The sequence below is a fragment of the Pantherophis guttatus genome, chromosome 2 (assembly GCF_059756535.1).
Source record: "Pantherophis guttatus breed Tessera chromosome 2, ASM5975653v1, whole genome shotgun sequence".
Classification (NCBI taxonomy): Eukaryota; Metazoa; Chordata; class Lepidosauria; order Squamata; family Colubridae; genus Pantherophis; species Pantherophis guttatus.
In genome coordinates this window covers 289,937,551-289,963,049 of record NC_142064.1, presented here as the reverse complement: position 1 = coordinate 289,963,049, position 25,499 = coordinate 289,937,551, and the positions used below count along the sequence as shown (strand labels likewise).

The 25,499-nt window shown below is 41.1% G+C and overlaps 3 protein-coding genes across 5 annotated transcripts in view; all 3 read left to right on the top strand.

The window, feature by feature from the left end:
- Positions 1–593: 593 nt before the first annotated feature.
- LOC117657590 (uncharacterized) lies at positions 594–12,218 on the top strand. 2 transcript variants are annotated; one of them, XM_087884859.1, is made up of 6 exons: positions 594–624; positions 751–847; positions 1,059–1,176; positions 1,889–1,971; positions 7,239–7,365; positions 7,922–12,218. In XM_087884859.1, exons 4-6 carry the CDS (start codon positions 1,897–1,899, stop codon positions 9,934–9,936), a joined length of 2,217 nt encoding a protein of 738 aa, XP_087740985.1. In that variant the 5' UTR covers positions 594–624; positions 751–847; positions 1,059–1,176; positions 1,889–1,896; the 3' UTR covers positions 9,937–12,218. The 2 variants fall into 2 exon arrangements, with proteins under 2 accessions (XP_087740985.1, XP_087740986.1); XM_087884860.1 differs by lacking the exon at positions 594–624 and having other exon boundaries at positions 758–847; positions 1,059–1,158.
- Positions 12,219–16,264: 4,046 nt separating this feature from the next.
- On the top strand, positions 16,265–24,052 carry LOC148116109 (uncharacterized). 2 transcript variants are annotated; one of them, XM_087884889.1, is made up of 3 exons: positions 16,265–16,382; positions 17,095–17,177; positions 19,948–24,052. In XM_087884889.1, the coding sequence occupies exons 2-3, from the start codon at positions 17,103–17,105 to the stop codon at positions 21,763–21,765; spliced, it is 1,893 nt and encodes a 630-aa protein (XP_087741015.1). In that variant the 5' UTR covers positions 16,265–16,382; positions 17,095–17,102; the 3' UTR covers positions 21,766–24,052. The 2 variants fall into 2 exon arrangements, with proteins under 2 accessions (XP_087741015.1, XP_087741016.1); XM_087884890.1 differs by having other exon boundaries at positions 19,865–24,052.
- Positions 16,339–25,499, top strand: part of LOC132710707 (uncharacterized) — a 76,438-nt gene continuing 67,277 nt past the window's right edge. The window contains exon 1 of the mRNA XM_087884807.1: positions 16,339–16,382. The gene's annotated coding sequence lies outside the window, so the exon portion shown is untranslated. The remainder of the gene's footprint in view (positions 16,383–25,499) is intronic.

Below are 25,499 nucleotides of genomic sequence, written 5' to 3'. Positions count from 1 at the left end.
ATGGAGATTCTCAGTCCTCCAGGCTGTGGTTGTCCCAAGGAGCTTTCCAAGAGGCAACTGGACTGTCTGGTTTTTCTTTGAAGATGTTTCGCTTCTCATCCAAGCAGCTTCTTCAGCTCTGACTGGATGAGGGTCTACAACAGGGTCCCTTCAGCAGTTCCAAGAAGGCTCCGCACCCATTCGCACAATTCGGGTGACCCTGAGGACCTCGATAAACCTGCAAGTGGCCGCAAGGACTCTCTCAAAGGATGCAAGTGACCGGCAGGCTGCAAGGAGTATGAATCCTTCCATTCCCCACTATCCTGTCAGCTGAAGAAGCTGCTTGGATGAGAAGCAAAACGTCTTCAGAGAAAAAAATAAAGTCCAATTATCTCTAGATCTAGAAAAAGCACCTTTGACACTCCTGGCTCTCTCTCTGTGTCTCTGTATGGGCAGCGACTTCACCTCAGGTGGCAGCAGGGGGCGCTCTCTTAGCTGCTGACTGACGAGGCCACTGCGCATGCTCCACTCCGGCTGAGTCTTCTCTGTTCCGGCTGAGAGTTGCTCCCTGGGAATCCGGTGGAAGGGGGCAAGAGGGGATCCCGCGACTCAGATCCTGCTCAGAGGCGGGAAGGAGATTCTGAGGTTGGAGGGAGCGGGAAGTCCGCCCCATAAATGCTCTTGGCTGCGCATGGGGGGAGATCCACGAATTGGGGAGGGGGGAGGAGAGAAGGAAGCCTAAAGGAACCCTCTGCTCACATCTCCATTTAGATTCAGATCCCGAGGCTGGGAGGATCCTTGGAGAGCCAGCGGAGACCAGATACTGGCATTGCCAGTGGCTGGAAGATCCGTGCTGAGCCTGTCAAAGGTGAGGAGAAGCAGGAAGAGCTGCAGGTCAGAGAAGCTTCTTTTGTGGAATCTGAAGGGATCTTCACCTGCTTGAATTCCTTCATTTCTCCCTGAAATCTCCTATTGGGTCTCATCCATCGCCACTGATGGACAGAAGGGTTTTGTGGGCAGAAAATAAAATGCAGCTCTTCTTTTGTCCTGTCCTCTTAACTGCTCTTCTGTGCTTTCAGGTTCTGAGATCCTTCCAGGAATGGGGAGGAATTCGCTGGATCCGCACAAATCTTTCTCCTGATCTGTCTTTCAGAGGGATCCCCAAGGATAAAAGTCAAGGTCAGGATACCTCTCTAGGTAAGGGGAGACTGTTCCACTGGGTTGGAGACTTTCTAGAAAGAGTCTAGTTATCCTTAATTCTGGGTGTCTTGTCGTGTCTTAGTCATTGGACTTAGTAGAAGTTGACCCAATAAGAAAGATCGAACTCTCTCTTCAAGCTAGAAGACTTAAGGCGCACAAAGGAATTCCCTCCCTTCAGAGCAAGGCTATGGTTGGTCTTTCCCAGAAGACATACTCTTGTAGGGGCCACCTTGAGTTGCAATCTGGCTCCTCCTCCATCCTGAGAGATTTCTCTTTGCTTTTGGCTTTCCTTAAAGAGATAATTTTGACTAAATTCCTACACGGATCCCTGCTGGGCCATTTCCAACACTGTCCTTGCAGGCATGTTTCCTGGTTCCTAGAATATCGCTAATTTCTCTGATTTCAAACTGCAGAGAGTGGGGGGGGGGATTTACAGTGATTGAGCAAATGCTTTGTTTGCCAAGAATATAAACTTCCATGTGTTGTTCCAAAAGGTTAGGAGAACAATCTAACCGAGGTTTGTTCTTCAGGAAGTGGTGCGTTTGGTCTTCTCCTTTTATTCTTGGCTCCCATGATGGAGGCTATGAAAGGCAGAGTGTTGAAGAGAGAAAAATGGAGGTTTCCTGGGCAGGACAGGAAGAAATCTTAAATTGTGCCTTCAAGCTAGAAAAGATGAAGTTGAACCCTTTCCTGTCTCTCTCCTTCCCAGTGGACAAAATGGAGTCACCGTTGTTCATGGAATCATCTTCTTCTATTGGTGAAGCTGAAAGAGCCGCTGGATTCCTGACTCAGGTAGGAGGGAAGAGATTAGCACCTTATAGGGGGGAGGAGTAGGAGACCTCTGGTTTCCTTTGGGGACTCAACCTATGATACTGCTATTCCTGAGCAAAGCACAACAAGGAAATTAGAAATTTAAATTTACGATCAGTCAAACTAGGCCCATCTCTCAACTACATTTTCGAGTTCTATGGAATTCCTTAGTAGTTATATAATTCTGATTTCAAAAAATGCCACATGGCAGTTCATGTTACCTGTCCCAAGTAAAGCAGAAAAGGCACATGAATAGTTAGGCTAAATCTACTTTATTGTAAGTATAATTTTGCTTTCCTATCATTGGGGAAAGGGATGAAAACAGGAGAAGCAGAAATTGCTTTGTGTATCATCTACATCTTGAGGAAGTGCCACCCTACTATTTTCATGAATGTTTATGAGTGGGTTTTTTTCAGTTTAACTTTTTAATTAGTTTATTGAAATATAAAATACAAAGGAAAAGACATGGAAAAGTAAAAAGAGAGGAAGGGGAAAAGAGGGGGTATCGTGTAATGGGAGAAAAAAAAAGCCATAAACTTTCGACTCTCTTTGGCACAGTTGAAGGTAACAACATTACAACCACAACTTTTTGCCTTTACACAACATAATGTACACATTATTTCTTCTTTGGTAAGAAATATCAAATAATAAGCCTGTCTAGTTTACAAAAACAGAATCAAAGTTTCATTTTTTTTCTTCTCATTGCAAATAGAAAATCCAGAAGCAATTTGAAACTAGCGACAAAATTAAATATAATCTCTTATTTGGAGAAAAGAATCATTTTAACCATCTCAGCTTCTCCTTGCTGTGGGGAATCATATATCACTTATTCTCATATATTCAAATCTAGTCCATAATATTTTACCAACTTTGGAATATTCTTCAGCATTACTTAAAGGACCAGCAGACCTGTGTATACATACATACTTGTTTTAAAAATACAAAGCTAACTTAAAGCTTTCTAACAGTACATAAATCAATTTTTTAAAAAGAAATCCATCCTAATTAATTAAACCATATTTAAGTCACTCCCTCCAGTTTATCTTCATCGAATAGAGTCTTTTTCTTCTTGGGAAAATCTATCAAGTCTCCTTTCCTATAGAAGTTCTCAGCTTTATTTATATCCATTAAAAAAAGTCCCAAAGGTGTTCTGTTAGACGTAAATTGGTCTGAAGCAAATCTTCCTCAATTAAATTTTCCCTCACTGAAATAGTGATCGTGTCTTTTTTTCTTGAAGAATTCTCAGCCTTGTTAATGTCCATAAAGCGAAAGTCCCAAACTTGACCTCTTAGAAATTGTGAATCTACTTCATATACTTGCGTGCGAAAATGAGATAACTGTGTGAGAAAGACATGACCCGCAACCGGCTGCTTTTTGCGATTCTGCGTCCTTCACAGACAGCTCAACGCCAACCGCGGTCTCCTTTATGTTGGCTCAGGAAGGAGGGGAATGGGGAGGAGCAGCAGTCACCAGATGCAGGGGGGGAAGAGATCCACTGCGCTGCGCAGAACTCTTGCGCTACGCAGGACTTTTCTGTGCTGCGCAGCCAGCTACTCACCTCACTGCAGAGTGGAGTAGTCACCATCCCCGCCACTGCCGTGATTCCGGCCCAGGAGGGTATTTTGCTTGCACGCCCATGTGTGAGAAACAGATGTGAGGAAGAAAGAGAAATGAGAAAATGGAGAGAACAAGAGAGAGGAAAAAGAGAGAGAAACAGTTGAGAGAGAGAAAAGGGGGAAAGAGAGAAATGAAAGAAAGCTGGAGGGAGACAATGAGAGAGGGAAACGAGAGAAACAAATGAGGGAGAAGAGGGAGAGGAAGGAAGGAAGGAAGGGAGAAAGAAAAAAGAAAGAAAGAAAGAAAGAAAGAAAGAAAGAAAGAAAGAAAGAAAGAAAGAAAAAGAAAGAAAGCTCTCCCAACTTATGATGAAAGTAATGGCAAGATAGATATCTTGCCAAGAAAACTGCGGTTTGCCAGAAGGCACAAATTGGAAACAAAACTCTGATTTTTTTTTTTTAGGAAATAACAGATGGCAAAAAAACACCTCTGAAAATAAGATTATTTATAATTTTGGATAATGTATTATATTGTCAAACTTAAAAGATATCAAAATATATGTGCTATTGCTGTCAGTACAGTCTTGCCAGCTTCTATCAATTTAGAGTTCACTATGAAAAGATTACAGAGAAGCAATTTCCCACAATTAATAACTTCCTTTTGGATTTGCTATCATGTTTAATGAGAAAGAAAGAAAAAGGAAGGAAGGAAGGAGAGGGAGAGGAAAAAGAGAGAAGCCGAAATGAGAGGGGTAAGGGAGAGAGAGAACCATTTCTCACAAAAAACACCAAGAGCCATGAAACCTGGGTAGGCAAGGCTGGGGTTGGGGGGAACATGTGACTGGGTGGGAGTGACATTGAGTTGGCCACGCCCACCCAGGTTTTGTGGCTCCTGGTGTTTTCTGTGGGAAACAGGTCCAAATGACTCTTGAGTATTTAAGGTTGCAAACCCCTGGTCTAACAGTTATTCATTCCCTCACCCATGTTAATACAACTGCATGATAATAGAGCTCCCAATCTGGTAGTTCAAAGCCCCCATTGTTTTTGGACTCTTGCAACATTTTCAATCCTATTCTTATTTTTTTCCCTTGCCAGACATATTTCAAAATTATACTATTTAATTCATTAATGTATTTTTTCTTCTAGTTTTATTGGGACCGTTTGGAATGGGAAAAGTACCTTCGGCAAGATGTTCATTTTTATAGTTGCTATTCTGACTACTATTAATAGCTGCAAATTTTTCCATTTATCGAAATCTTTTTTAATTTGTAACAATCTTATATAATTATCTTCGTTGATTTTAACACATCTTGCTGTTAAGTATATTCCCAAGTATTTATCTTAACTGTCTGTAAATCTAATTTCTCTGTCAATTCTTTCTTCTGTTTTCTGTGAGATTTTTAAATAAGATTTTAGTTTTATCTTTGTTTATGTTCAATCCTGCGACTTTCCCATATTCTTCTATTATTCCCATTAATTTAGGGCCAGTTTCCAGTGGATCTTCTAAAATAAATACTAAGTCACCTGTGAATGCTTGTAATTTGTATTTTTCCCGTTTTATTTCCATACCTTTTATTTCTAAGTCTTGTCTAATATTTCTATTTAACACTTCCAATGTTAGTATAAATAGCAACGTGGACAATAGATATCCTTGTCTTGTACCCTTTCTTATATTAAAATTCTCTGTTAAGTCCCCATTGACTATTACTTTTGCCATTCACTTACAATATATTTCCTTAATCATTTTTATAAATTTCTCGCCAAAATCCATGTATTCCAATTGTTGCATCATAAATTGCCAATTTACATTGTCAAAGGCTTTCTATGCATCTAAAAATATCAGCGCCATTTGTTTTTCCGAGTACACTTCATAATATCCCAATGTATCTAGTATAAATCTTACATTTTTTTAATTTGTCTTTGGAAGGAACCCATTTTGATCTGGGTGGATAAATTTATTCAGAAATCTTTTTAATTTCTCTGTCATTATTAATGCAAAACTTTTATAATCATAAAATAAAATCATAAATAATGATATGGGATTATAATTCTTTATTTCTGTCAAGTCTGAGTCTTCTTTCGGAATTAAAGTAATATTAGCATCTATCCAGGTGTTTGGTAAAGTCAGATTTATATTCGGAGGTTACCATTAGTTGGTTTGCATTATCCAGTATTTGTAAAGTTGACACAGTAGGTTGATAATTGTCTACATTTTCTACACCTAGTTGTGTTTCTTGTTCTATTTTATATTTTGGTTGATTCACAAAATGACGAATCTTCTCAAAGGACTGATCAAGAATCTGCTTTATAATGACACCAGTTTAGAATTAGGTATCCTTGTGGCTCCCTGTACTGTTCAGAGACTGTTATTCATTTATTCTTCTTTTTTTTCTCAGCCAATCCAAAACCTCCCTGAGAATAAGCCCTGGTGCTTATTTTGGCAACCAAAAAATTATAAGACCTGGTCCTATTTTCGGGAAAACATAGTAGAAGATCAAAGCCATAGCTTTTATCTTTATATTTCAAACAAAAGAATATTCCATGCTTCCTTATTTTGGCTGCCTCTAGCAATCCTCTCCCTGTTGTTTTATAATAAAGAACTGTCAAAAATAGCATTCAAAACATCAAAAATGGGTGGTAAACTGTAACTAAAGAGCACCTGTATAGCTTCTAAAGATAATAATCTCATAAATTGTTTAAGAAATGAAAGACACATCTTATTGTCCGTTTGAAAAATAAATGCCAAAATGGCTCTTTTGTCCAACAACGATGTAGTTTCGACCCCACTTTCCAGCTTCAGCTCACCCCACTTCGACCCCATTTCCCAGCTTCAGCTCAATTATCTTGGAAACTCGATTTCTAAAACTACTTGTAGGTGTTGCTGTTATTGGAGAATCTTGAGGGATGATTCTGGGACTTTCCTTAACCTCGGAAAGTCAAGCGGCCAAAAGGAAGCCTGCTCCTCCTGTTGTTAAGTTGGAAAAACGACAATCCAGGGAGAAGTGATTCTTTGGGCATGTCACCTGCTGGCCATGTCATGCCCTCTTTTTCCCTTTCTCTCTTACTTTTCAATGGTTTTTTTCCTTTGTATTTTATACTTTGAAAACAAAATTGTTAAACTGAAATATTCATGAGTGTGAGCAAGGCTGACCCTTTAAAGAATCACAAAGACCATTTCGTTACTGTGGGACAGAAATCCCACAGAACCTCTTGCAAACATCATGAAACGTTGGTGCCACTGGTAGACGGTTTGCCTAAGGCACTCTATGCCCCTTGCTCAAGGCAGGTTGATGATACTGAAGGTCAGCAGAGTCAGTCAAGGTGATAAAACATGGACTAATTGAATGTCAGGTGTAGGCTGTGAATTCTGCCCTTTTTATCATATAATATGTTGAGTCCATCTAGGGAAATGTCCAATAAATAATTTTTACTTTGGCTTTTAGTCCCAAAGGTGCTTTTTTCAAGAGGCAACTGGACTTTCTGATTGTTGAAGAAACTTCTTGGATGAGAAGCGAAATGCCTTCAAAGAAAAACCATAAAGTCCAGTTGCCTTTTGAAGAAAGCACCTTTGGGACAACCATGATTATGGATAACTGAGAATCTCCATAGACATTTGTACTTTTAGGATTTGCAAATTGAAGGAGATTTTTCAAATTCTATCGAGTCTGCTCACAGGGATTCTTCCTTCTTTAGGGTCCTGTGTCCTTTGGGGAGGTGGCCATCCATTTCAACAGTGAAGAGTGGTTGCTGCTTGATCCCAGCCAGAAAGCCCTGTATCAAGAAGTCATGTTGGAAACGTCTAGGATGCTGGCCTCTTTAGGTAAAGGTTCCTCTATACGTAACTTATTAAAAATAATTTCATTTCTTCTTTTTTCCTCTTACATTAATTCCAGTCCCCCTTCATGGTCTTCTAAGTAGCACAGTTTCATTTAGAAGAAAGAGATCAGTGTGGTGATCAGGAAGTATTGACATTCAGTCTTGTGGTCATCCTTGGGCCCTGGTCATTACACCACAGTGATTGGGAAGATGTTCAGGGAGAAGATGCTGAGTTTTCCTACTCACCAACAAATTTTGTCTTGCTTTGGGTTGCAGTGACATATGTTGTCTTCTTGAATGCAAGTTGGGTGCGTCATATTTGAGACAATTTGTGTGCCTCGTCCTGATATCAAGATGTGGTTTTGCTTTAAATTTTTAACTGCCAAGAATGAGGATTAGATGAGCAGCCAAGTTAGTCTTTTAAGTTATTAAGTAATATGCATGTTGTCATTTCCCTCGTTCCTTTCTCTGGAGATGCCCAGTAATAAGATAAATCAATGCATAGGGACACCGAAGTGGAGGTTGTAGATTATTCTGATTTATTTTTCTTCCCCCACAAGTATTTGATGCGCAGAAAAAGGAAAACGACCAAGAGCCAAACTTAGTGCCGTTGCAAATAATCACAACTGAAATTCCTGAGGAGACCTCTACAAATAAGCAGGGAAGGAAGAAACATGAAAAGAAGCATAACTGGAGAGAAAAATCTATTTTTGAATGTGTGGAAATGGATTGTTTCCTGACCCAAGGTGATTCCAAACAAAATACGGGGAAATGTCAAAGTAGAAAAAGATTCAAAGCCAATCCCAATGTTAGTAACCCCTGCAAATCAGGAAAAAGTTCCAGGAGTAATAATCTTACTTCACATAAAAAGAACCAGGCAAGGGAGAAGCTCTACAATGGTGTGGACAATGGAAAAAGCACTGGGACAAAAGGTGATTTAACTTCTCATAAAAAAATCCACACCAGTGAAAAACGCGATAAGTGCCTAGAATATGGAAAGAGCTTTAGGTACAAAGAGTGTCTGAAATCCCACAAAAGGATCCATACAGGGATAAAACCTTACAAATTTGTGGATTGTGGAAAACGTTTCAGTGTGAAGAGTTCCCTTACGTACCATAAAAGGGTACATACTGGAGAAAAACACTTTAAATGCATAGAATGTGGGAAGAGCTTTAAAAGTAGTAATTACCTGATGTGCCACAAAAGGATCCATTCGGGGGAAAAACCTTATAAATGTGTGATTTGTGGACAAAGTTTCAGAACGAAGTCTTCCCTTACAGCCCATGAAAAGATACATACAGAAGAAAGACCCTTTAAATGCATGGAGTGTGGAAAGAGCTTCAGGGGAAGCAGTGTTCTTAATTGTCATACACTGATCCACACAGGAGAAAAACCCTATAAATGCCTAGACTGTGGGAAGAGCTTCAGGCAAAGCGGTAGCCTTATTTCTCATAAACGGCTCCACACAGGAGAAAAACCCTATAAATGCATGGAGTGTGGAAAGAGCTTCAGTGTAAAGAGTGCTCTTACTTCTCATAGATGGATCCACACAGGAGAAAAACCCTTTAAATGCAAACAGTGTGGGAAGAGCTTCACAACTAGTAGTTCCCTGATATGCCACAAAAGGATCCATACGGGGAGAAAACCTTACAAATGTGTGGATTGTGGACAAAGGTTCCGTGTGAAGGGTTCCTTTACTTCCCATAGAAGGGTACATACTGGAGAAAAACCCTTTAAATGCATAGAATGTGGGAAGAGCTTTACAAGTAGTAATTCCCTGATGTGCCACAAAAGGATCCATTCAGGGGAAAAACCTTATAAATGTGTGATTTGTGGACAAAGTTTCAGAACGAAGTCTTCCCTTATAGCCCATGAAAAGATACATACAGAAGAAAGACCCTTTAAATGCATGGAGTGTGGAAAGAGCTTCAGGCGAAGCGATGCTCTTAATTGTCATACACTGATCCACACAGGAGAAAAACCCTATAAATGCCTAGACTGTGGGAGGGGCTTCAGGCAAAGCAGTAACCTTGCTTGTCATAAACGGGTCCACACAGGAGAAAAACCCTATGAATGCATGGAGTGTGGAAAGAGCTTCAGTGTAAAGAGTTCTCTTACTTCTCATAGACGGATCCACACAGGAGAAAAACCCTATAAGTGCCCAGACTGTGGGAAGGGCTTCAGGCAAATCTGTGACCTTGCTACCCATAAACGGATCCACACAGGAGAAAAACCCTATAAATGCATGGAGTGTGGAAACAACTATAACAGCTGTAGTGGATTAAATCACCATAAACTTGTCCACGCGGGAGAGAAACCCTATACATGCATGGAGTGTGGAAAGAGCTTCACTTGCAAGACTTCTCTTACTTCTCACGAGAGGATCCACACAGGAGAGAAACCCTATAAATGTAGAGAGTGTGGGAAGAGCTTCAGACGAAGCAGTCACCTTAGTTACCATAACAGGATCCATGCAGGAGAAAAACCATATAAGTGCACAGAGTGTGGAAAGACCTTCGTTGCTAGTAGGTCTCTGACTATTCATAAAAGGACCCACACCGGAGAGAAACCCTAAAAATGCCTGGAATGTGGGAACAGCTTCAGATTTAACAGTAGCCTTTCTGTCCATAAGAGGATCCACAAAAGAGGGAAACAGAAATGTACGGAATGTGGAAGGAGTTTTTGTGAAAGAGAATCCTTCTCAAGAAACAACCCACAATGGGCAGGAAAATATCCTGTGGACAGCAATCAACTTATTTCCCTTACGGATTAACAGAAAATGAATGGATAAAGGGCTGGACTGATGGGGTAGTATATTTTATTTATTTATTTTTTTAAAAAAAAACTTTCTTGATTTTTTATGTATATTCGTTGTTTTTAACAGTCGCTTGGTCGACTGTCGTTGTGAGCTGCCCTGAGTCCTTGGAGATAGGGCGGCATACAAATTTTATAAAATAAAGAAAGAAAGAAGATAGATTTTCAGGTAGTCAAGAAAGTTAAATATTTGGGACTATACTTAACAGGAAGATGTACAACAATTAAAGAAGGTAACTATAAAAGATTAATACAACAAATGTGGCATTTGCCACCAGGAAGAATAGCCAAGATGTTTAAAAACCTGTCAGCCAAATGTTGGAAATGTAATCAGGAAATGTAAACCGGGCTCTTATTACCATAAGTGGTGAACATGCCGAAAGGCAAAAAAAAAATTGGACGAAAATACTCACATAATACACACATAATTAGAGTTTTGTTTTTTTAAATTTGATTTACACGCCGCCCTTCTGCGGAGACTCAGGGCGGCTTACTATGCGTTAAGCAATAACCTTCATACTTTTGTATATTTATACAAAGTCAGTTTATTGCCGCTACAAACTGGGTCCTCAATTTACCTACCTTAGAAAGGATGGAAGGCTGAGTCAAATACATAGTTAAAGCAACATATCGTTAACACATAGTTAAAGCAAGATATACGTTTAAAGTCAGAAATATTTTTGTTAGGTATAATATCAGAAAAATATGACAAAGGGAACAAATATTTAATACTACATATATTGACAGCAGCGAGAATTGAATTTGCACAACACTGGAAGAATGAGGAAACTCCTACAGACCAAAATATAATTAGAAAAATACTAGATTGTACAGAAATGGATAGGTTAACATTAAAGATAAAGGACAAAGAAGACACAATGTTTTTTAACATGGGATTTGTGTTATCAATGGTTAGACAATAGAGGTAGAAATGAGAAATTAGCCAAAGGGAGCTGCGCCATGACTAGTTGGTCGAGGCCTCCCACCTTCTACCAGCCACACCCTCCCTCCATCCCAGCCACTGAAAATCTCTCCCAAATACAGGCAGAGGCATAGAATCAAAACTGCTGAAGTATTAGTACCGCTTTAGTAAGTCCATACCTAGAATACTACAACTAATTTTGGTCACAGGTGTTGAGACTTTGGAAAAAGTTCGGAGAAGAACAATTAAGGTGACCAAAGGCCTGGGGACTAAAACATATGAAGAACGGTTGCAGGATTTGGGTTTGACTAGTCAGCCTAGATATCAACCTAGAAATAGGGAGAAATTTTCTAACAGTGGGAACAATTAACCAGTGCAACAGCTTGTCTTCAGAAATTGTGGATGCTTCATCACTGGAGGTTTTTAAGAAGACATTGAACAATGATTTGTTTGAAACGGTATAGGGCAGTGTTGGCGAACCTTTTCGGCAACCAATGCCGAAACCAGAATGCTTGCTTTTCCACATGTGCATGCCAGAAACCAGAAGAGCAGGTGGTCTTCACGCATGTAGGAGCGCCCGAAACTGGAAGAGCAGCTACCTGATGCGTGTGCAAAGAGAGAGCACTTTGTGTACTCTACTACGCGTGCCATAGGTTCGCCGTCAGTATTGGGTGTCCTGCTTGAGCAGGGGGCTGATCTAGAAGACCTCCAAGGTCCCTTCCACCTCCGTTCCGTTCTATTCTCCCAACTTAAAGGGACTTTAAAAATGGTTTTATTGATCCAACACTATACCATATAACCAATATTTTTTAAAAAAAGTGACTTAAATTTCTTGATTTAAAATCATTGTTCAGTTTATCAGATTAAAGTAATCAATACCGTATATTCTATTTCTCAAGATTTCAAATGTACTTTAGTGTCTCTATTTCATTTTGTGATATCAAGTTGATCAGAAAGATCAATCAGAGTTGCCATATTAGGGGATCGTAACATTGATATGATTTCAGAGAAAACTTAGTAGCATGATTTCTGCTTATTATCTTAACTTTTTAAAAAACATATTTCCTGATTATTAACCTCTTTTCTCAATTTGAAAGGTTAATAAATTATTCAAAACAGTTGCACAATGTAAATGATGCCCTACTTTATATACATTGAACAGTGAAATGAAGAAACAGATAAATATGTAGACGGAGGGGGGAGCATGGCATAAAATGTTAGAAAGTACTAGAAGGGGGTGGAATGAGTTCACATCTGACTCAGTTTCACATTGTACAATGATATCTTGAAAACCATGGAATGGGAAAACATTAGTACGGTAGATTTTTCTACGAAAGAAGCAAACAATTAAAAGGTGGAAACATTTCTCCTGAAAAAATCCTGGCATTTTCATAATATTTATTTATTTATTGGTTCGATTTATATGCCACCCTTTTCTAGAGACTCAGGGCAGCTTACAATGTGTTAAGCAATAGCCTTCATACTTTTGTATATATCTGCTTAGTAGGGCTTCCCCCCACCCCCAAGCAGTGTTCTTTTTTATACAAAGTCAGCTTATTGCCCCCACAAACCGGGTCCTCATTTTACCTACCTCAAAAGGATGGAAGGCTGAGTCAACCTTGAGCCTGGTGAGATTTGCAGTAATTGCAGGCAGCTGGTGTTACTTAACAGTGCTTTATTCTACTGCGCCACCAAGGCTCTTCCTAATTATGTAATTGTACACCTATGGAGATAATCCATGGGACATTAAATTTAAGCCTTTTGCCTCTTTCTACAACTTGGAATATATTTTTGGTCTTTAAGTGTTTGCACTCTGAGTCATAGTGGGGACATCCAGGCAATGTCTACATTTACCTGAGGACCCCAATCTTCCCCTTCCCCCCGTGGCTCTTCCCTCAGAGCAGTGGTGGGTTGCTACCGGTTCTCCCCGGTTCTTGCAAATCGGTAGTGGAAATTTTGAGAAATTTGGAGAACCAGTAAATACCACCTCTGCCTGGCCCTGCCCCCAATCTCTTCGCTGCCTCCCGAGTCCCAGCTGATCGGCTAGAAGGAAAAAATCAGGACTCACTTGACAAAGAAGATGGAAAAAAACCAAGACACCTTAGCTTTAAATTGAGAAGCCTTCCAACTGATCACCTAGATCCGATCCACTCCTGGTGGTAGATTGGCAATTGACGCCAAGCTGCCTGAAAGCGGTTTCCGATGCTCTCGATGGTGGCAGAGCGGCAAAAAACTGTTTAAACTATTGCTGCGGCGTTTCACCCTACAGCTGATCAGCGGTAAAAGGCAGTGTGGTGGTAGACCAGTGCCAGCAGCAGCAGAAGTAACAACTGGAGCCCATGGAAGCTTCCCCAAGTCCCGTAGCATTGATAAACCATATCAATGCTATTTGATTGGTATGGTTTCAGAGGAAACTCTTAGTAGCAGATTGTGACTTTGTGTTTTTTATCTTAATATAGCCTTTTAAAAAACATATTTCCTGATTATTAACCTCCTTTCTCAATTTGAAAGGTTAATAAATTATTGGAAAGAGTTGTTGCACAATGTAAATGATGCCCTATTTTATATACATTGAAGAGCTAAATGAAGAAACAGATAAATATGTAGGAGGAGGGAGAGTGGCATACAATGTTTTCTATGAAAGAAGCAAAAAATTAAAAGGTGGGAATAATGCTCATAAAATATTGGTATTTTTGTTAAAATTTTACTAATTATGTAATATTCAATATATACCTGATTGTCCAGCCAGGGATTCCACTCTTTCCCTTTTCAAATGTAGCCCTGAGCCAAATACCATCATTATTCTGAAGGGTCTTTGGGGGCGAGTGGAGGCTGAGGGCATGACAGGGGATCCAGTGTGGAGATCTGGGAATCGTCCAATTCATTCGCCTCAGTGAGGAGGTGACTTCAAAGGGTCCCCTGGGGGTCTCCCAACAGAGAAGCCGGAAAGGGGCCCCTGAGGGAGGAGAGGGGACCAGAAGGAGGCCCAATTCGGTGTCTGACCCAGAGAAAGGAGTCTAGTCCCTCCCTGAGGACCCCAAAGACCACCACTCCCATGGTGGCTCTTCCCTCAGAGCAGCCTCTGTCTCCGTCTCCGCTCTTCCCGCCAGAATAGGCTCCTCCCACCCTCTGGGACTCCAGGATTCCCTACAGAAGAGCCGAATGCTGGGAACCCCTTTGTTTCCAGGGCTCCCACCAACGTCCCCACCAGCAGCGGCAACAGGCGGCGCCCCGGAAGCTTCCCCCAAGCCCCCTCCCCAAGAGAAGTGGAATTGGGCGGGAGGGGCAGGGTCTTGACAAGAATACTTCAGAGTTGGCCTGACAGATATCGGTTGCACCAATGGGAAGCCTCGCTTCTGAAGAGTCATCGGTCTCTGGGCAGAATCTCTGGTGATTTGTCTCTGCCGAGAAAGCCTTTGGAGCAGAAAGAGAAAGGGAGGAGGGGCTCCGCAGATTGTGTGCAGCGCAACTGGAGGGGACCTTTCCGCAACAATTGCTGAGATGGGGAAATCCCAGGCTACGAGCCTATGAGGCCCCAAATCTAGAGGTCTCCTCCAGCCACGGCTCACTTGTTTTTCCCACGACCGCCGTGACACGTGTCTCTAGCCTTCCAGTGCAGGACCCACTCTGGCTTTCCAGAGGCCTTTCTGTCTGGCCCGTTTCCCTGACCTCCCGGGGAGTCCGACGGCTGAGAAGCATCAGGTGATGAGGATGTTTTTCCCATCCATCTCGGTCTTCCATGGCCGTGGTCTCATTTTCCCCTCCACGCTTTTCTCTCCATCCTTAATGACATAATTCGGTATTACATGAATACTGAAGCTCGGTGATGGAGGTCTGAGTCTGCATTCCCATTTCTTGGAGAAACCTCCGTGTTTCTCCTGGGATTTATTTACACAAAGGTGAAACATCTGGATGAAACGTATCGCTGCAGGGAGCCTTTTGTGGGAAGTTTGGAGGATGGAAGCCGGGATTGCCCCTCCTGGCTCCCTCATCCCTTCCGGAAGGTGAAGGAGGAGATGTGGCCCAGGCAACTCTGGTCCCAGTTTTAGGAAGATGTAATCTACAATACAATTGAGGCGCGTTGGTGCAGTGGTTAGAATGCAGTAACTGCAGGCTTCTTCTGCTGATCACGGGCTGCCAGCAGTTTGGCAGTTCGGGTCTCACCAGCTCAAGGTTGACTCAGCCTTCCATCCTTCCGAGGTGGGGGAAATGCGGACCCAGATTGTTGGGGGCCACATGATGACTCTGTAAACTGCTTAGAGAGAGCTGTGAAGCAGTATATAAGCCTGATATAAGCCATAAGCAATATAGGGATACCTTCTTCAGTTCCACGAAGGCTCCGCACCCATTTGCACAACTCGGTTGACCCTGAGGTGGACCCAGATAAATCTGCAAGTGGCCTCAAGGCCTCTCTCAAAGGATGCAAGTGACCGGCTTTCTGCAAGGAGTATGAATCCTTCCATTCCCCACCCTCCAGTTAGAGCTGAAGAAGCATCTTGGATAAGAATCAAAAGGCTCTCTCTCTGTGTCTTTGTGTGGGCAGCGACTTCACTCCAGGTGGCAGTAGGGGGCGCTCTCTTGGCTGTCGACTGACGAGTCCACTGCGCATGCTCCACTCCGGCTGAGTTTTCTCTATGTTCCGGCTGAGAGTTGCTCCCTGGGAATCCGGTGGAAGCGGGCAAGAGGGGATCCCACGATTCAGATCCTGCCCAGGGGAGGGAAGGAGATTCTGAGGTCGGAGGGAGCGGGAAATCAGCCCCATAACTGCTGTTGGCTGTGCATGCGGGGAGATCCATGAATTGGGGAGGGGGGAGGAGAGAAGGAAGCCTAAAGGAACCCTCCGTTTAGATTCAGATTCAGATTCTGAGGCTGGGAGGATCTTCGGAGAGCCAGCGGAGACCCGATACTGGCATTGCCAGTGGCTGTAAGATCCGTGCTGAGGCTGTCAAAGGAGAGGAGAAGCAGGAAGAGCTGCAGGTCAGAGAAGCTTCTTTTGTGGAATCTGAAGGGATCTTCACCTGCTTGAAGTCTTCCATTTCTCCCTGAATTCCCGTATTGGGTCTCATCCATCGCCACTGATGGACACAAGGGTTTTGTGGGCAGAAAATAAAATGCAGCTCTTCTTTTGTCCTGTCCTCTTAACTGCTCTTCTTTGCTTATATTTCAGGTTCTGAGGTCCTCCTAGGAATGGGGAGGAATTCGCTGGATCTGCAGAAATCTTTCTCCTGATCTCTCTTTCAGAGGGATCCCCAAGGATAAAAGTCCAGATCAGGATACCTCTCTAGGTAAGGGGAGACTGTTCCACTGGGTTGGAGACTTTCTAGAAAGAGTCTAGTTATCCTTAATTCTGGGTGTCTTGTCGTGTCTTAGTCATTGGACTTAGTAGAAGTTGACCCAATAAGAAAGATCGAACTCTCTCTTCAAGCTATAAGACTTAAGGCGCACAAAGGAATTCCCTTCCTTCAGAGCAAGGCTATGGTTGGTCTTTCCCAGAAGACATACTCTTGTAGGGGCCACCTTGAGTTGCAATCTGGCTCCTCTTACATCCTGAGAGATTTCTCTTTGCTTTTGGCTTTCCTTAAAGAGATAATTTTGACTAAATTCCTACACGGATCCCTGCTGGGCCATTTCCAACACTGTCCTTGCAGGCATGTTTCCTGGTTCCTAGAATATCGCTAATTTCTCTGATTTCAAACTGCAGAGAGTGGGGGGGGGGATTTACAGTGATTGAGCAAATGCTTTGTTTGCCAAGAATATAAACTTCCATGTGTTGTTCCAAAAGGTTAGGAGAACAATCTAACCGAGGTTTGTTCTTCAGGAAGTGGTGCGTTTGGTCTTCTCCTTTTATTCTTGGCTCCCATGATGGAGCCTATGAAAGGCAGAGTGTTGAAGAGAGAAAAATGGAGGTTTCCTGGGCAGGACAGGAAGAAATCTTAAATTGTGCCTTCAAGCTAGAAAAGATGAAGTTGAACCCTTTCCTGTCTCTCTCCTTCCCAGTGGACAAAATGGAGTCACCGTTGTTCATGGAATCATCTTCTTCTATTGGTGAAGCTGAAAGAGCCGCTGGATTCCTGACTCAGGTAGGAAGGAAGAGATTAGCACCTTATAGGGGGGAGGAGTAGGAGACCTCTGGTTTCCTTTGGGGACTCAACCTATGATACTGCTATTCCTGAGCAAAGCACAACAAGGAAATTAGAAATTTAAATTTACGATCAGTCAAATAGGCCCACCTCTCAACAAAGATTTGGAGGTCTATGGAATTCCTTAGTGGTTGTATTATTCTGGTTTCAAAAAATACAAGACAGCAGATTCTTATTGCCTGTCCCAAGTAAAGCAGAAAGGAGACATGAATACTTAGGCTAAATCTACTGTATTTTAAGTATAATCTTCTTTTCCTATCATTGGGGAAAGGGATAAAAAAGGAGAAGCAGAAATTGCTTTGTGTATCTATATCTTAATGCTTGGAAGTGCCTCCCTAATATTTTCATGAATGTTTGTGAGTTGTGAGGTTTTTTTTCAAGTAAACTTTTATTACTTTATCAAAGTATAAAATACAATGAAAAAAAACATGGAAAAATAAGAAGAGAGGAAAAGAGGGTCTATAGTGTACTAGGAGAAAAAAAAAGGCATCAACTTTTGACATTCTTTGGTACAGTCGAAGGTAACAACATTACAACCATAACGTTTTGCTTTTACACAACATAATGTACACATTATTTCTATAACAATAAACCTGCCTAGTTTACAAAACAGAATCAAAGTTTCATTTTTTTTCTCATTGCAAACAGACAATCTGGAAGCAATTTCAAGCTAGAGACCAAATTAAATATAATCTCTTATTTGGAGAAAAGAATCATTTTAACCCTCTCAGATTCTCCTTGCTGTGGGGAATAGCATTCATTCTCATATTTTCAAATCTAGTCCATAATATTTTACCAACTTTAGAATATTGTTCAGCATTACTTAAAGGACCGGCAGACCTGTGTATACATACATACTTGTTTTAAAAACACAAAACTAACTTAAAGCTTTCTAACGGTACATAAATCAATTTTTTAAAAAGAAATCCATCCTAATTAATTAAACCGTATTTAAATCATTCCCTCCAGTTTATCTTCATCGAATAGAGTCTTTTTCTTCTGTCTCCTTTCCTAAAGAAATTCTCAGCTTCATTTATATCCATTGAAAAAAGTTCGAAAGTTGTTGTGTGAGACGTTGTAAATTGGTCTGAAGCAAATCTTCCCTGATTAAATTTTCCCTCACTGAAATAGCTATCCTATCTTTTTTTCTTAAAGAATTCTCAGCCTTGTTAATGTCCATAAGAAGGGGGCCTCAAACTATTCTCCAAAGCACCTGAGGGTAGAAGAAGAAACAATGGGTGGAAACTAATCAAAGAGAGAAGCAACCTGGAACTAAGGAGAAATTTCCTGACAGTTAGAACAATTAATCAGTGTAACAACTTTCCTCCAGAAGTTGTTAATTCTCCAACACTGGAATTTTTAAAGAAGATGTTGGATAACCATTTGTTTGAAGTGGTTTAGTTTCCTGCCTAAGCAGGGGGTTGGACTAGAAGACCTCCAAGGTCCCTCCCAAATCTTCTCTTCTCTTTTCTCTTCTATTCTCTTCCCTCACCCATGTTAATACAGCTGCATGGTAATAGCCACAAAACCTAGGTAGACGTGACTGGAGGTGGTGGTCATGTGATTAGGTGGGAATGAGTGATGTCGTGTTGGCCACGCCAACTCAGGTTTTGTGGCTCCTGGTGTTTTCTGTGGGAAACTGATCCAAATGGCTTACGGTTGCAGAGCCTTGGTCCAGGATGAGGAGATTCTCTGGGCATGACACCTGCTGGCCATGTCATCCCCTCTATTTCCTTCCTCCCTTCTTCCTTTTCCTGATTTTTTTCTTTGTATTTTATACTTCGATAAACTAATAAAAAAGTTAAATTGAAATATTCATGCGTGTGAGCAAAGCTGCCCCGTTAAAGAATCACAAAGACCATTTGGTTACGGTGTCAGACAGAAATCCCACAGAACCTCTTGCAAACATGATGAAATATTGGGACCACTGGTAGATGGTTTGTCTAAGGCACTCTATGCCCCTTGATCAAGGCAAGTTTATATTGAAAGTCAGCAGAGTCAAGGTGATAAAACATGAACTAATTGAATGTCAGCAGTAGGCTGTGGATTCTGCCCTTTTTATCATATCATGTGATGGGTCCACCTAGGGAAACGTCCCATCAAGAATTTTTACTTTGGATTTTAATCCCAAAGGTGCTTTTTTCAAGAGGCAACTGGACTTCCTGGTTTGTCTTTGAAGACGTTTCGCTTCTCATCCAAGAAGCTGAAGAAACTTCTGAAGCACCTTTTGGGACAAATATGACCATGAATGATTGAGAATCTCCATAGACATTTGTGCTTTTAGGATTTGCAGATCAAATGAGATCTTACTCACCAACAAATTGTGTCTTCCTTTGTGTTGCAGTGATATATGTTGTCTTATTGAATGCAAGTTGGGTGCGTCATAGCCAAGACAATTTGTGTGCCACGTCCTGATGTCAACATGTGTTTTTGCTTTAAATTTTTAACTGCCAAGAGTGAGGGTTAGATGAGCAGCCATGCTAGTCTTTTAAGTTAATAAGTAATATGCATGCTCATTTCCCTCATTCCTTTCTCCGGAGATGCCCAGTATAATAGATAAATCAATGCATAGGGACACCAAAGTGGAGGTTGTAGATTATTCTAATTTATTTTTCTTTCCCTACAAGCATTTTAGGTGCAGAAGGAAAACGACCAAGAGCCAAATTTAGTGCCATTGCAAATAATCACAACTGAAATTCCTTATTTCTAGAGACATCTACAAATAAGTGGGGAAGGAAGAAACATAAAAAGAAGCACGTGGAGAGAAAAATCGATTCTTGAATGTGTGGAAATGGATCACTTCCTGACCCAACGTGATTCCAAAGAAAATATGGGGAAATGTCAAAGTAGAAAAAGATTGAAAGCAAACCCCAATGCTAGTAATCACTGCAAATCGGGAAAAAGCTCCAGCAGTAATAATCTTACTTCACATAAAAAGAACCTGGCAAGGGGGAAGCCCTATAACGATGTGGACTGTGGAAAAAGCAGTAATTCAATTTCTCATAAAAAGATCCATAAATGTGTGGATTGTGGAAAACGTTTCAGTGTGAAGAGTTCCCTTACATACCATAAAAGGGTACATACTGGAGAAAAACCCTTTAAATGCATAGAATGTGGGAAGAGCTTTAAAAGTAGTAAGTACCTGATGCGCCACAAAAGGATCCATTCGGGGGAAAAACCTTATAAATGTGTGATTTGTGGACAAAGTTTCAGGACGAAGTGTTCCCTTACAGCCCATGAAAAGATACATACAGAAGAAAGACCCTTTAAATGCATGGAGTGTGGAAAGAGCTTCAGGGGAAGCAGTGGTCTTAATTGTCATCAACGGATCCACACAGGAGAAAATCCCTATAAATGCCTAGACTGTGGGAAGGGCTTCAGGCAAAGCAGTGCCCTTGTTTCCCATAAACGGGTCCACACAGGAGAAAAACCCTATGAATGCATGGAGTGTGGAAAGAGCTTCAGTGTAAAGAGTTCTCTTACTTCTCATAGACGGATCCACACAGGAGAAAAACCCTATAAGTGCCCAGACTGTGGGAAGGGCTTCACAACTAGTAGTTCCCTGATATGCCACAAAAGGATCCATACGGGGAGAAAACCTTACAAATGTGTGGATTGTGGACAAAGGTTCCGTGTGAAGGGTTCCTTTACTTCCCATAGAAGGGTACATACTGGAGAAAAACCCTTTAAATGCATAGAATGTGGGAAGAGCTTTACAAGTAGTAGTTACCTGATGTGCCACAAAAGGATCCATTCAGGGGAAAAACCTTACAAATGTGTGATTTGTGGACAAAGTTTCAGAATGAAGTCTTCCCTTACAGCCCATGAAAAGATACATACAGAAGAAAGACCCTTTAAATGCATGGAGTGTGGAAAGAGCTTCAGGGGAAGCAGTGGTCTTAATTGTCATACACTGATCCACACAGGAGAAAAACCCTATAAATGCCTAGACTGTGGGAGGGGCTTCAGGCAAAGCAGTGCCCTTGCTTCCCATAAACGGATCCACACAGGAGAAAAACCCTATGAATGCATGGAGTGTGGAAAGAGCTTCAGTGTAAAGAGTTCTCTTACTTCTCATAGACGGATCCACACAGGAGAAAAACCCTATAAGTGCCCAGACTGTGGGAAGGGCTTCAGGCAAATCTGTGACCTTGCTACCCATAAACGGATCCACACAGGAGAAAAACCCTACAAATGCATGGAGTGTGGAAACAACTATAATAGCTGTAGTGGATTAAATCACCATAAACTTGTCCACGCGGGAGAGAAACCCTATACATGCATGGAGTGTGGAAAGAGCTTCACTTGCAAGACTTCTCTTACTTCTCACGAGAGGATCCACACAGGAGAGAAACCCTATAAATGTAAAGAGTGTGGGAAGAGCTTCAGACGAAGCAGTCACCTTAGTTACCATAACAGGATCCATACAGGAGTAAAACCATATAAGTGCACAGAGTGTGGAAAGACCTTCGTTGCTAGTAGGTCTCTGACTATTCATAAAAGGACCCACACCGGAGAGAAACCCTAAAAATGCCTGGAATGTGGGAACAGCTTCAGATTTAACAGTAGTCTTTCTGTCCATAAGAGGATCCACAAAAGAGGGAAATAGAAATGTACGGAATGCAGAAGGAGTTTTTGTGAAAGAGAATCCTTCTCAAGAAACAACCCACAATGGGCAGGAAAATATCCTGTGGACAGCAATCAACTTATTTCCCTTACGGATTAACAGAAAAATGAATGGACAAAGGGCTGGACTGATGGGGTAGTATATTTTTATTTTTTTTTAAAAAAAAAACTTTCTTGATTTTTTATGTATATTCGTTGTTTTTAACAGTCGCTTGGTCGACTGTCGTTGTGAGCTGCCCTGAGTCCTTGGAGATAGGGCGGCATACAAATTTTATAAAATAAAGAAAGAAAGAAAGAAAGAAGATAGATTTTCAGGTAGTCAAGAAAGTTAAATATTTGGGACTATACTTAACAGGAAGATGTACAACAATTAAAGAAGGTAACTATAAAAGATTAATACAACAAATGTGGCATTTGCCACCAGGAAGAATAGCCAAGATGTTTAAAAACCTGTCAGCCAAATGTTGGAAATGTAATCAGGAAATGTAAACCGGGCTCTTATTACCATAAGTGGTGAACATGCCGAAAGGCAAAAAAAAAATTGGACGAAAATACTCACATAATACACACATAATTAGAGTTTTGTTTTTTTAAATTTGATTTACACGCCGCCCTTCTGCGGAGACTCAGGGCGGCTTACTATGCGTTAAGCAATAACCTTCATACTTTTGTATATTTATACAAAGTCAGTTTATTGCCGCTACAAACTGGGTCCTCAATTTACCTACCTTAGAAAGGATGGAAGGCTGAGTCAAATACATAGTTAAAGCAACATATCGTTAACACATAGTTAAAGCAAGATATACGTTTAAAGTCAGAAATATTTTTGTTAGGTATAATATCAGAAAAATATGACAAAGGGAACAAATATTTAATACTACATATATTGACAGCAGCGAGAATTGAATTTGCACAACACTGGAAGAATGAGGAAACTCCTACAGACCAAAATATAATTAGAAAAATACTAGATTGTACAGAAATGGATAGGTTAACATTAAAGATAAAGGACAAAGAAGACACAATGTTTTTTAACATGGGATTTGTGTTATCAATGGTTAGACAATAGAGGTAGAAATGAGAAATTAGCCAAAGGGAGCTGCGCCATGACTAGTTGGTCGAGGCCTCCCACCTTCTACCAGCCACACCCTCCCTCCATCCCAGCCACTGAAAATCTCTCCCAAATACAGGCAGAGGCATAGAATCAAAACTGCTGAAGTATTAGTACCGCTTTAGTAAGTCCATACCTAGAATACTACAACTAATTTTGGTCACAGGTGTTGAGACTTTGGAAAAAGTTCGGAGAAGAACAATTAAGGTGACCAAAGGCCTGGGGACTAAAACATATGAAGAACGGTTGCAGGATTTGGGTTTGACTAGTCAGCCTAGATATCAACCTAGAAATAGGGAGAAATTTTCTAACAGTGGGAACAATTAACCAGTGCAACAGCTTGTCTTCAGAAATTGTGGATGCTTCATCACTGGAGGTTTTTAAGAAGACATTGAACAATGATTTGTTTGAAACGGTATAGGGCAGTGTTGGCGAACCTTTTCGGCAACCAATGCCGAAACCAGAATGCTTGCTTTTCCACATGTGCATGCCAGAAACCAGAAGAGCAGGTGGTCTTCACGCATGTAGGAGCGCCCGAAACTGGAAGAGCAGCTACCTGATGCGTGTGCAAAGAGAGAGCACTTTGTGTACTCTACTACGCGTGCCATAGGTTCGCCGTCAGTATTGGGTGTCCTGCTTGAGCAGGGGGCTGATCTAGAAGACCTCCAAGGTCCCTTCCACCTCCGTTCCGTTCTATTCTCCCAACTTAAAGGGACTTTAAAAATGGTTTTATTGATCCAACACTATACCATATAACCAATATTTTTTAAAAAAAGTGACTTAAATTTCTTGATTTAAAATCATTGTTCAGTTTATCAGATTAAAGTAATCAATACCGTATATTCTATTTCTCAAGATTTCAAATGTACTTTAGTGTCTCTATTTCATTTTGTGATATCAAGTTGATCAGAAAGATCAATCAGAGTTGCCATATTAGGGGATCGTAACATTGATATGATTTCAGAGAAAACTTAGTAGCATGATTTCTGCTTATTATCTTAACTTTTTAAAAAACATATTTCCTGATTATTAACCTCTTTTCTCAATTTGAAAGGTTAATAAATTATTCAAAACAGTTGCACAATGTAAATGATGCCCTACTTTATATACATTGAACAGTGAAATGAAGAAACAGATAAATATGTAGACGGAGGGGGGAGCATGGCATAAAATGTTAGAAAGTACTAGAAGGGGGTGGAATGAGTTCACATCTGACTCAGTTTCACATTGTACAATGATATCTTGAAAACCATGGAATGGGAAAACATTAGTACGGTAGATTTTTCTACGAAAGAAGCAAACAATTAAAAGGTGGAAACATTTCTCCTGAAAAAATCCTGGCATTTTCATAATATTTATTTATTTATTGGTTCGATTTATATGCCACCCTTTTCTAGAGACTCAGGGCAGCTTACAATGTGTTAAGCAATAGCCTTCATACTTTTGTATATATCTGCTTAGTAGGGCTTCCCCCCACCCCCAAGCAGTGTTCTTTTTTATACAAAGTCAGCTTATTGCCCCCACAAACCGGGTCCTCATTTTACCTACCTCAAAAGGATGGAAGGCTGAGTCAACCTTGAGCCTGGTGAGATTTGCAGTAATTGCAGGCAGCTGGTGTTACTTAACAGTGCTTTATTCTACTGCGCCACCAAGGCTCTTCCTAATTATGTAATTGTACACCTATGGAGATAATCCATGGGACATTAAATTTAAGCCTTTTGCCTCTTTCTACAACTTGGAATATATTTTTGGTCTTTAAGTGTTTGCACTCTGAGTCATAGTGGGGACATCCAGGCAATGTCTACATTTACCTGAGGACCCCAATCTCCCCCTTCCCCCCGTGGCTCTTCCCTCAGAGCAGTGGTGGGTTGCTACCGGTTCTCCCCGGTTCTTGCAAATCGGTAGTGGAAATTTTGAGAAATTTGGAGAACCAGTAAATACCACCTCTGCCTGGCCCTGCCCCCAATCTCTTCGCTGCCTCCCGAGTCCCAGCTGATCGGCTAGAAGGAAAAAATCAGGACTCACTTGACAAAGAAGATGGAAAAAAACCAAGACACCTTAGCTTTAAATTGAGAAGCCTTCCAACTGATCACCTAGATCCGATCCACTCCTGGTGGTAGATTGGTAATTGAGGCCAAGCTGCCTGAAAGCGGTTTCCGATGCTCTCGATGGTGGCAGAGCGGCAAAAAACTGTTTAAACTATTGCTGCCGCGTTTCACCCTACAGCTGATCAGCGGTAAAAGGCAGTGTGGTGGTAGACCAGTGCCAGCAGCAGCAGAAGTAACAACTGGAGCCCATGGAAGCTTCCCCAAGTCCCGTAGCATTGATAAACCATATCAATGCTATTTGATTGGTATGGTTTCAGAGGAAACTCTTAGTAGCAGATTGTGACTTTGTGCTTTTTATCTTAATATAGCCTTTTAAAAAACATATTTCCTGATTATTAACCTCCTTTCTCAATTTGAAAGGTTAATAAATTATTGGAAAGAGTTGTTGCACAATGTAAATGATGCCCTATTTTATAT

Coding starts and splice junctions, on each gene's coding strand:
- LOC117657590 (XM_087884859.1), top strand. CDS start 1,897: ATGGAGTCACCGTTGTTCATGGAATCATCTTCTTCTATTGGTGAAGCT. Junction 1,972..7,238: donor CCGCTGGATTCCTGACTCAG/GTAGGAGGGAAG, acceptor TTCCTTCTTTAG/GGTCCTGTGTCCTTTGGGGA. Junction 7,366..7,921: donor TAGGATGCTGGCCTCTTTAG/GTAAAGGTTCCT, acceptor TTCCCCCACAAG/TATTTGATGCGCAGAAAAAG.
- LOC148116109 (XM_087884889.1), top strand. CDS start 17,103: ATGGAGTCACCGTTGTTCATGGAATCATCTTCTTCTATTGGTGAAGCT. Junction 17,178..19,947: donor CCGCTGGATTCCTGACTCAG/GTAGGAAGGAAG, acceptor CCTTATTTCTAG/AGACATCTACAAATAAGTGG.